Below are 12,168 nucleotides of genomic sequence, written 5' to 3'. Positions count from 1 at the left end.
TAATTAATACTATAGCCAGGATGGCAAACCCCATATATAGTGCCGGCAATTTTTCTTTTCCTTTTATGAATTTTTTTTCGTTTCGTGTCTTCTGTGATCTCTTTCGTGCATTTTCCTTTGTGTACTATTTCAATGTTTTCGTGTGTTTTTTTGTGCGTGCTCTTTCTTCGTTTTTTCTCGATTTCCATTGTTTCTGAAATCATTTTGAAATCAAGCTCAGATCTGAAATTGTTTTGAAATCAAGTTTTGAAATCATTTTGAAGATAATGAGTGATTCAACTTCAGATTGTCAGCAATTGAACCAGAGTAAAGTGGATTTTGGATTTGAATCCAATAAAGTTCTTGAGGTGTGGTTTAATTCCAGTTAATGTTTTTGTTGGTAGTTTATGATTCTGTAGGTGAATAATATTTTATCGTTGATGGTTTGAGTTGAATGTAATATAAGAGTTTTGCATTAAAAAATATTTTTCTGTATTTGCAGCGAATTTGAGTGTAACAGGAAGATATTTGGGTGTATTCTTTTAGAATTTTTGGTGTATGCGTATTGAAAATTTCTACATAATTCAAAACTCTTCTTCTCCCTCCTTCTCATCTTCTGCTACTTCTTCTTCTTCTTTTTCATCATCATCTTTCTTTTTTATTATTCGTCTTTTTTTCTTGTTTTATCTTCTCAAATTTCTTCTTGTTTTATTCTTTTAATAAGAATAAAAACAAAAAAAATTAAATAAAGAAGAAAAAGAAGAAACACATAATGGTACAAAATTACTTGGAAGATGATGAACTTACATTCATTCAACTAAAAGAAAGAAAGAAATAAGGAAAAAGAAGAAGAAGAAAAAATGCAACATTAGAGAAAATATTTTTCTGCATTTGCAGCAAATTTGAGTGTATTATTTAAGAATTTTTGGTGTATGTGTACTGATAAGTTCTGCATAATTCTTGTTGAGAGGAAAAAATCAAACAAAGAAGAAAAAATACATAATTTTACAAAATCAATAGAAAGAGAAGGAGGGAAAAAAATGCAGCAACAACAACAGTAATAGAAAAATGACGATGAAAATGAAACACGCGAAAAAAATAGGAGAGACGCAAAGAAAAAGGAGAAGAAGCAAAAAGAGGAGGAGGAGGAGGAACGCGAAGAAAAAACGGCAGTTGTGATTTTGATCGAGAAAGAAGAAGAAAAGTCGTTCATAATGGTGCGTGAACGCGCTTTAGAAACGTTTTAGTAACGTACGTGTTAACACGCTCGAGTGGGTGAGCGTAGTTTCTGTTGAGTTTGGCCCAACTTGTAAGACTTATAAACCAAAAGACTTGTATATATAACATGACTGTAAATTTTAATTACTAAAAACTAACTTAAAAAAAATATTTTAAACATCTTTATGTAAGTGACTTTCTTAATTAATTATCGTATATAAAAATCATATTTGATATCTGAATTACAATATTATTGTAAATGAACTTGAATATTTAATTATAATAGATTTAATTATTTATTTTAAAAAATATATTAAATTAATTTATATATATAATATACATAAATATATAATAATTAAAAATTTAATAGTTAATTTTTAATGTACATAGAATATTTTTTAAACATTATATATAATACAATTGTTTATAAATTTCGAAGCCTTCATAAAAATAATAATAAAATGATTATAAGCCGCCGGCAAAGTTCATTGCATTAACCGTAACACAAAATGTCTTTATGTTATCCTAAGAAGTAATTACAACTGCAACTTATTATTAATTAAGTATTTGATTAGTATAAATTAAATTTAATACTGAATTTGTGCCCCTTTTGCCGGCAACTTAGCACAATGGTTAGCTGTACCTTTTCTATATTTTATCGTTCTCCTTTTTACTCATATATTAGATCCCCTTTGTTGTTACAATATGTAGGATTCATAAAACAGAATATTTATATTATGCAAATTAATTAGATTCAAATTGAAGGGATTGGCGCAATAAATTTATCCCTTTTTTTTTAATTAGAGGAAACATGTGAATGTTCATCATGTGTACAGTGTCACACATTCAATACCAAAAGTCAATAATGTCTTGGATGGTTATATTGGTAAATAACTTAATAATTAATCAAATTACTAAAATTGGTAATTTTTTTGGTAAAAGATTTTTATTGGTTAATAAGTTATTATTTACACAAGATGTGATTTGAATTCTCATCACATGTTTAAGTAGATAAATAAATTAAACACTGAATCAATTTAAATTAATTAAAATTGGTATATTTTATCAATATTTAGATACATAAATTTTATATAATTTTGAGTTAAATGATAGCTCTTAATATATAAGTAAAATTTAGAAGCTAAATTCATAAGCTACCGTTGCTAATTAAATTGAATGATGAATAATATATTAAATCAGTTAATAATTTATTTTTTAATAAACTAAAATAAAATCAGTTTATTATAACAACAATAATAAATTTAATTATTTGTATTATAATTATTAGACCTGATTTGATCCGATCGATTTATACAATCTAAACTGAATTATGTTAAAATTTTTTGATAAAAAGATAATAAATATATCTCTGATTTTACTTTTTAAAAAAACAAAAATAAATCATAATCCAGTGAGTTATGTAAATTAATCGGTTCGACCGGATTTGATAACAATTAGTTTTATTGTTATTGTTATAAAAAATCGATTTTATTCTAATTTGTTAAAAAATTAAAAAATAATTAATTCATTAATACGTCAAATAATAATACAAGTCTTTACAAAAAAACGTTTTACGCGTCTTTATAAAAACATCCTCCAATAATAACATCAGAGATTAAATTTAAAGTGTATAATTGTATAAACATAGAGAGAGAATTAAAGAAACAAATTTTGGTACAAGAAGTTGAAGTTTTGCAGTGGGGTGGATCTATAGTATTGCTGTATATGTTGCTTTTAGAGTACCATATATTCATTCATTCATTCAGAGAGATTCTGACATAGAAATAGAAAACTTGTATCTATCATATTATTCACATATCTTAATAATATCTCAGTGTTTCAATCTCTCTCATTCATTCATTCTGAGAAGCTTCACTTCAGAGGGAAGAGTGTCTCACTAGCTACTACTCTTCAAAAGAAAAAATAAAAGTGATGATAGAAATTGACAAATATATCTCGGTAGTGTAATCAGTTTACATTTGTTTTATTTGGTATTTATTTATTATAGATACATTAAATAAAATTAAAAAAAATAAGTTTTGACAATTTTTTATTAATATTTTTTTAAAATTTAATTTTGATATGCTGTCAATGTAAAACTGTTTTACACGTACATTTAATCACATAACGATACATTAATAAAAATAACTACTTTTTATATTTACTGTTTGAATAATTATAAAATAAATAATTATAATTATATAATTGTATAAAATATTTTATATTATTTTTTTATTTTTTTATTATCAAATATTTTCGTATATATGCTGCTTCCAAGGAAAGTTTTGAATTACACACTACATTATGTGTAATAATGTGGCGTATTTAATTTAAGTGCAAAGATGCGTTTCTTAAGGTTTATGCTAACTCACTACTCACTACTGTCGGTGGAAAAATATGGGGTTTAATTTGCTGCTACATGTGTATACACTCATTCATTCAATTCTAGTGTTTCCTCGTATATAGTACATCAAAATATCACTCCTTTAATTTGCTTATTATTACGTGTATTGTGTTTGTATATAGTTAATAAAAGAAAATATTATAATTTATATTTAATATTTTTTTTATAATAGAAATATAAAGATATTTAATAAAAAAAGATAAATTTTATTTGTTTGTACTCTTGTGTGAGTGGCCGACTCTAAAGTATAGCTCGTTTTCTTAATGCTGGACAAAAAAAATAATACGTCGATTTTTTTTAGAAACGGCGGCAGTAGAAGCCGCAAATGTACTTTAATGCTTAAGTTAGTAAAAATAAAAGATAAATATAAAGTTATTCAAAATGAATAACACACCTGTGACTTAGTGAGTCGCTTATATTTATAAAGTTGTTGTGTTAGGATGATTATAAGTATTTTTAAAACTGCTTTGTAGAGCTTTAGCTAATTATCTGGTAACTGTGTTAAGTAATCTTGTTTAGAGAGATTTGCGGAGAAATTTCTGTGCCGATTTGGGTTGGCACGTAGTTATTTGATTTTATAGGATAAATCCGTTAAGAGAGTAAATACATATACTTTAGTTTTAACCAGATTTTGATTTATAGTTTTATTTACCTGAGCGGAATTATAGTGACCAGATCAGGTTGCTTGATTTAGATTTAAGAATTTGTTTATTTGTTTTTATTTTAAAATAAATAATATAATATAAAAATCTATTTAAAGAATTAAACAGAAACAAAATTAAGCAAAATATTTTTGTCTTATGATCAAATATGATCAACAATGTTTTATCTACTAAGAAACACTAATATATATATTATTTTCTTCATACACTACTTATTAGTTATTACTAAACTATCTTGATAAGAACATAAATGAGTGAATATCTTAAAATGTTAGTTTTGATGATGTTGTTGTTATTAATAACTGTCACTATATTATACATGTGATATTTTGTGAACAAATTTAAGAATTTGTCCCTTCAAAGCATGAACTGTTATTGATGACATTATTTTTTGTGCTGTGTAAAACACAAGAAGGATTTTTCTAAGTGGCCAATAATAGTAATACAAGTGATGAATTCAATGCACATAATTATTGTCAAACACTTGATTGTTAGTTGATTATGAGTTTTTTTTTTGTTTTTTGTTTTAACCATCAATCACCACTCATTTCTGTTTTCTTCCTTTTCCAATCAGAAGATTCAGTAGTAGCTTTTTGCAGACAGAGGTACCCTGTTGCTATAATTATCAGAAATGGATTAAAAAATAATTAGACAAATGTTAGTTGGAAGATGTAAATAGAGATATTTTAGCCACTTTGCTAAGGTTTCAATTTCTGATTACACCAGTTTAGATGAGGAGTGACATATCAGTGATTATGAAAATATATTCTTAAATGATTAGAAAGTGTAGCACTTTCTTTTTCTTTGGTGGGTGATTAGATCATAGTATATATACTAATTAATTTAATGTTCCATAAGCTTATAAGCTATAGCCTTTAATCAACTCATAAATAGTGGTTCTGCTGGCAGTTGGAGCCTTATAGCTCAACCTCTTTTCTAGAAAAAAAAATAAAAAAATAAAATGAGTAACTAACTTAAAAAATCATTTTTATAAAAATATTTAAATAAGAAAATAATTTATAAAAAATTAAATATTTATCTAATATACAAAAAAGTTAGTTTTATTTTATAAGTCTATTTAATCAATCAAATTCTATTTTTTTTCATTTTTTGATAATATAAATAATTTAGTAAAAATTAACAGATAATTAATTAAGCAGACAGGAATATCATTTCAAGTATATTTTAGACAAATATCAAAACTATAACAATTCTTTTGTCAACAAAACAAATTTTTCATTTTTTTTCAGTATTTTAATCAAGTACTCATGAATCAGAAGCCTTCTATGTTGTTTCTTTTTTTTTTTTTCATATTTATGTTAAATTATAAAATATATGTAGGTAAAAGGTGCATGTGTTATTGCTTCATACCTGATACCAGTAATAATGGTACATATGTTAGGGAGCAAAGTTCTCACCAGAAATGCTTTGAAGATACTCAAAGAGAATAATTAAATATTCATTCAGTTATTTAAGGGCAAAAAGGGAAAAATTTGTTTGTGAAATAAAAATAAGAGATATTATTTGTTACTTTCTTCATCTCATATAATAAATATCTCTTTTTTTTATTTGTATCAATTTAACTATTATTTTTTAATTTTAATAACTCACATTAATTAGTTCATGGTTATTATATGCTTCAAATATTTATAAAAAAAAAGAATATTAGTATAAATTGCAATTATAGAAAAAGAAAAATATATTATAATTAATAAGTGTACACAATTAAAAAGAGAGAATTAATTTAAGAAAGGAGTAATATTAACATGTGGGGCAGTTCATATGCACCTGTCACTTAATATGCTAAGAGCTGCCATTATTGCATTTTTACTAAGTGTTAAATGAAGTAAAAAAATGTTATTAATATGCTAATAGTGCCTATGGTTGAACCATGTGAACACAAGAGACAAAATTGGCCAATAAGAATAACTTTGCGGCTAAATGGTTAATTAGTGGATGTGACTTCCTTAAGTCGAAAGCAAAACATCTCAAAGGGAATAAAAGACTCAACAAAAAAGAAAAAGGAAGAGAGAGAGGGGAAAGGGGCTGAAATGAAAAGAATAATTAATTATGATAGTAAAAATAATAATTTTAGACTTATATATGTTGCCCATTTTTTTTCCAGCTACTAGTATCTGTATTCTGTAATTTATTGGATTACAGTTATTAGACTGGAACCTAATTTTTTTGTTAACAAAAAAAAATTTCTAACACTTTAAATCAAGTAAGCTTTGATCATAAAAACACTTTCAAATATAACCTTAACCAAGTATATAGTTGTCATAGTTTTATTCACCATGTATTTTATTCGTAAAATTAATTCAAAAGCAACTAAATGCTTAGTTAAAACAGACCTCTAAATAGGTAGATTATACTATTTGAATGATAACACGTTGAAATATTGCATTCCTTTATATCTATCAAAATAAATAAAAGTTTGAGAACAATGCCTTCTAAATTTCCTTTATTTCTCTACCTAGACTGTCTTTTCCATCAGCATCAGACGTAACAAAAATTGGAAAAGATATATGTAAGAGCAAATCACATAACCACAACTCTTGATCTCAGCTAAATATCTAAGTTATAATCATAATTGGCCAAATTTTACACAAGCTAAATTAGTGAAAACCATTAGTATCCTTCACTCTTTTTTACCCCAAAGAAAGAAAACCAATTAAGTAGAAAGAACACATGGAGATGTAACAGCTGGAATTTTCATTAAAGATTGTGGTAAGAGAAAATTACATCATGAGATAAGATAACTCTTGGAAGTTAGAACCGAGATAGTTCTTTTTTCTCAGCTAACTATTATCCCCCTTGAAAATATTCCACCCTAACGAGGAAACTATAATTAAATTAAGGAATATGAAGTTTACAGTTCCTTAAGGACTTAAGAGGGAAAAGAAAAAGAAAAAGAAAAAAAAAGAAAGAATAAATGGGACATAACTGGAAAAACCAAATAACCTTCCAAATCAATTTTACAAAGAAGGTTATATTTTCATTCTTATGTCACATATACAAAGGAAAAATTTGAAGTCTCATTACCCAGCAAAAATTGCTAAGCTGACATTTACTTCAAACAAAAGCCTAGGATCAATTCAACCTTTTCTCATGTCTTGCCTTCTTCCATCTCCAAAGATTTCTTCTATCATGTTGCAAGTGGGCAAGAAGTCAATCTTACTTTTAGAGCAAGACAAAAATGCAGGATCCCACACTTTTGCATCGCAAGGCTCCAACACATGGCCATTGCTATAGCCATTACTTGCCACCTCATTATAGTTACCACACCATTGATCACCTTCAGCACTGCTCTTCGCTCTGGTCTCCTGTGAGGACACTATGGCGTCAGAAAAAGTGCATGTTTCATCTTTAACATTTTCATCATCCTTGTGAATAGTCTGATCATGAGGTTGTATTGGAGGACAAAATCGGTTTGGGACAGTGCTTCTCGCCACAGACACAGCATCATATTTAGAATCATCCTCATCATCAATGTTCCTTTTGGTCAAATCTACAGTTCCATTAACAGCACAAATTTCATCTGCAGCAAACTCATCATCATAATCAAGTTGATCATTTTCATGGCAGCTGGTAAAACCAATATCATTCTGATCGACTGGAGAATCTACAACAGAGTCATCCTCATCTTCCTCTCGAGTTGCAATGTCAATGCCATCACTACCTTGCCATTCATCATTATCACTGTCAATGCTCAAGGCATCGTTTCTGTTCTGCTCTGCCCGCTTTCGAAGCATGAAGACGTTAAAGTAGTAACTAACTATTTCTTTTTTGCTTCGTGAAGGGAGAACAATGGAGAGATAGTGCCAGAAATTCTTGCCAAGGGAAACTGGATTATTGAAGACAACTTCATGAAATAGGCGTTCTTCTTCTGCACTCCATTTTTCTGCCACACGTTCTCCCATGTCATTGAACCCCAATTCATCAAACTTCTCATGCCCAAACTCTTTCAAAAGTCTTTCTCTTTCTTCTGCTATATGCTGTCTAACACATCTGATGGATCCTCTATCTTCACACCAACAATTGGTTCTGCCCTTTCCAACATCATCATTGTCAGAAGACAACTCCATCTGAGGCATTGGGATTATACATGTCCCCACCAGCCTTTTCTCATCATCTCCAATGGGGAAGCCTAGATTGGAGACATCTTCAGAGGCATTTGGTCTGTCAATAGCAACCGAAGAATCCCAAACTGGAATATCAGCCTGATGGTTAGCTCCCATAGATACAAGTTTGCGAGGAGGATTTTCAATCAGTATGGAATAGATGTCCTCATAGCGAGCCAACGTCCTAAATGGTTTCTCTGGACTGAAATACTCAGGGAAAAGAGCAACATGTACAGATGGTTCTGAATGGAAATACTCAGGAAAAAGAGCAAGATGAACAGGTGACTCTGACTTGACAACTTGTTCAGTAGTGCTACTGGTAGCCCAAGCTACAGGAAAACTAGCTTCAGAGTCCTCAGCCCCTCTAGGGCCTTTACCGATACTTTCACCAGCAAGCTTCTCAATACCTTCATTACTACCTTGCCCACATCCGCCCTCTACAAATGATGAGGTAGACAAGATTAAGATATATTTTATGGAACAAGGAAAATCTCAGACAACAGTACAAGATGATGTCAGAACTGTGGCAGTCCAATTCCCTTCATAAAAGTAACAAAGGAATATCTCCAACATTGTAACATTAAGGTTGACCCCAAAATCAAATACAAAAATACTAACTTAAGCAAACAGCCTACTCCTCAGTAATAAAATAGGTCATATCCAATTAATATGATGCCTCATAGGTAAGTGGTTGAGTACTAGTGCAGAAACCACTAGAATTAGAAGTTCAATTGATCAGAAACTTGAAACTGTTTGAAAAAGCATTGTTTATTATGTCAAATTACAGTTTGTTTCTGAACTTTTTGTCTGGGGTTGAGACTAAATCCCACCTGAAGTTTGAGGCATATGGGTGTGGCAATCATCATCAGGAAAAACAGATTCAGAAAATGAAACAAGCTGATCACTGGGTTCTGCATGTTTCTGGTGTTTGAAGGAAACCTCGAGCATCTCCTCAGCATCAAATGGACGCTTCTGCACCATGATTACCTGAAGAAGAGGAACAAATGAAAAGTAAGGGCAACAGAATTGTTTCACAATAAAACTATTTGAAACTATTAATTGTCATCCAAACAACATTTGCTCAAAGCACTTGAATATTTTGATATGATAGACAGCACATGTCACCATGTCCATATAAAAGTGCTTTCATTTGAAAAAAAAAAACCTCAGCTAAGTATTCAATGCAACAATAAATACTACTAGTCTCTCATCAATACAAGTTAACTGACTCCACATTTCAAATTCTACATACATATGGTTAATGTACAAATCATTTTCACATTTTGCTCCTAGAAATTATACAATAGATGGACACTTCAACTTTATCAACCGTTACTCAAACCAAGAAAAATCATTCACTATTCATCGAAAAGAGCAAGCATGTTTGAATAATAAGTGCAAATCATCAAGCACCTGCCAATTATCCAATAGGCAGACATTTCAACTCAATCAACTGCTAGAAGTTACTGAGAACAATAAAGAGAGCAAGCACCTTTGACTAATAAAAGTCACTACTAAAACAATCTCACTTGCATATGATTACTATACACATTAGGCTTAACTAAATGTGCATAATATCCACTAAATGTGTTTAGATAGGCTAATTATGGTGAAGAAGACTAAGCAGTCAAGTAGATGACAAATGTTGACTCATATAGACTCAAGTAGACTGTCTTCAATTCAAATGGAGAACAAACCAAAAGGAACTTCAGACCACTTTTACTCATACAGTATTTAATATCAACATTCCCTAACATTAATATCATCATAAAAAGCTAGTGGGCCCAATCACTCATGCACCCTTCAATGAATAAACAGAGCCCAGAGAAATTTTCATTGGGAATAAACAAACTAAAAAAGAAAAAAAAAGACGATAAAATATAGCAAAAGAAAAATGCAATATAATTGTCATTTTGTAAATAATAGTAATATAATAGTTATTATACCTTAAAACACTGTCGTACAAATATATGGCAGACTGCTGAATCAGGCAATAATAGCTCTAATTGGGAGTAATCAAACAGGGAAACCTTAATTGATCAAAGGAATTGATCCTTCCCACCAAGAATTTCAAGGAAACAAGAAAAGCCCCAAATTTTGGAAACCCTAACCCTAGATAATTCAATTTCCAACCAGAACGAAAGGAAAACGTATAATCGACGGACAATTATTACGATTCGGGTCGAATCAGGTCACGCGACGCGAGATCTAACAACGCAAACAAGGTAATTGAAGGAACGAACAAAAATCAAATACACGTTGACCAAAAATAATTTACAAAATCGGAGAAAACAAAACGAGGAGAACAAGACCAGGAACCTAACAAAGAAAAGAATCGATAATTTTTTCAGATCCCGAATTGGGAAAAATAGATCAAGAATATTGGGCGACGGAAACCCTAAAATCAGACAACGAACACCGATAAGGCCAAAATTGGGATCGATCGATGCAGAAGAACGAGATCTAGAAGAAGGCAGCGACGATTCGACGATTCCAGAAAAAGTGAAGGCCGAATCGAGAGAGGGAGGAAAAGGGGATCGAGATTGGAAAACGCGGCTAAAACGAAAAAGGGGCGAAAGCTAGGGTTAGCTGTATTTTTCTTTTTTCTTTTTTTTTTTTTTTTTGGGTGTGAGATGAACGTGCGAGAAAGGAATAAGGGATAGAAGAAAACGGCACCGTATTGAAGATTTATGTGTGTAATTACGGGGAATGCCCCTGAATGTGTGAGAGTGCGAGGACGAGAGAGTGCGGTATATATGGGACAGTGTAGGAACGAGGTTGAGGCAAGATTCTGAGTCATAATTGTAAATTGCAATTGCCGAAGGTAGTTCTGCCACGTGGCTTCGTACAAGTGGGTGGTTTTTCTTGCCTTCTGTTTTTGACTTCTAACCTTTTTGGGCCAACGTGATTTTTATTTGTTTGGTGTGAGAATCTGGGGATAATAATAAATTAATAACCAATAATAATTGTCTTTCTTCTTTTATTTAGGCTTTTTTATTTTGAGTTTAGTTTTGATTTATCATATAATTGTCTAATGTCTAATTATATTAATTTTCTTAATTATTATTTACATAATCAACTTATTAGTGGAGGGTTTCGTTTGTGATTGTTCTTGTTTTGTTCAAAAAATATTAATAAACTTTTGGTGACAGAAAAAATATTTACATTTTGCAATACTATAAATTTAATTTTTTATATTGATATTGTAAAATAATTTTATACATACATTTAAGTACGTAATATTATATTAATAAAGTAACTATCTTTTACATTGATTGCTTAAATATATTTATCTAAATGAATAAATGTGAATGAATGATTGTATAAAATATACTATCAGTGCTTTAAAATTAATCTCCTTTTATATCATGTTAGGATTTTTTTCTCAAAAATACTCTTAAGCATATTTAAGGTTTTGATTTAATTTTGAGTCACTCTCAATATAAAATAATTTTATACGTACATTCAATTACGTAATAACATATTAACAAAAATAATTATTATTTATATTGATAGCATGAATGATTATATAAAAGAATGAACGTAACTGAAGACCGAATGAGTTTACACTATTATTGTACCAAAATAAAACTCTTAAAGTTTTATTAGTATCACAATTTTCCTTTTGAGCTTAACGCTTCAACAATTACATAATATTTTTTTGGTTTATTATAGATTTAATATCTTAGTTCTTCATATTTATAATTGATGAAATCATGTGTACTAAATGAAGTTATGATAAAGTTTTGCAATATTGATATTGAATATAACTTTGTTATAG

At 29.4% G+C, this 12,168-nt stretch overlaps 1 protein-coding gene across 1 annotated transcript; it reads right to left on the bottom strand.

Moving 5' to 3' along the window:
* Positions 1–6,957: 6,957 nt before the first annotated feature.
* On the bottom strand, positions 6,958–11,161 carry LOC112708191 (uncharacterized). The gene is made up of 3 exons (XM_025760363.2): positions 10,334–11,161; positions 9,218–9,374; positions 6,958–8,824 (listed from the first exon to the last, which is right to left on the bottom strand). The coding sequence occupies exons 2-3, from the start codon at positions 9,366–9,368 to the stop codon at positions 7,362–7,364; spliced, it is 1,614 nt and encodes a 537-aa protein (XP_025616148.1). The 5' UTR covers positions 9,369–9,374; positions 10,334–11,161; the 3' UTR covers positions 6,958–7,361.
* Positions 11,162–12,168: the final 1,007 nt, after the last annotated feature.

Source organism: Arachis hypogaea, chromosome 8 (assembly GCF_003086295.3).
Source record: "Arachis hypogaea cultivar Tifrunner chromosome 8, arahy.Tifrunner.gnm2.J5K5, whole genome shotgun sequence".
NCBI lineage: Eukaryota > Viridiplantae > Streptophyta > Magnoliopsida > Fabales > Fabaceae > Arachis > Arachis hypogaea.
This window is presented reverse-complemented; position numbering and strand designations above follow the sequence as displayed.

Bases quoted from the DNA above. Each gene is read 5' to 3' on its own strand.
- LOC112708191 (XM_025760363.2), bottom strand. From the start codon at position 9,368: ATGGTGCAGAAGCGTCCATTTGATGCTGAGGAGATGCTCGAGGTTTCC. The intron at 8,825-9,217 runs GTGGGATTTAGT...CATCATTTGTAG, and splicing joins CCATATGCCTCAAACTTCAG to AGGGCGGATGTGGGCAAGGT.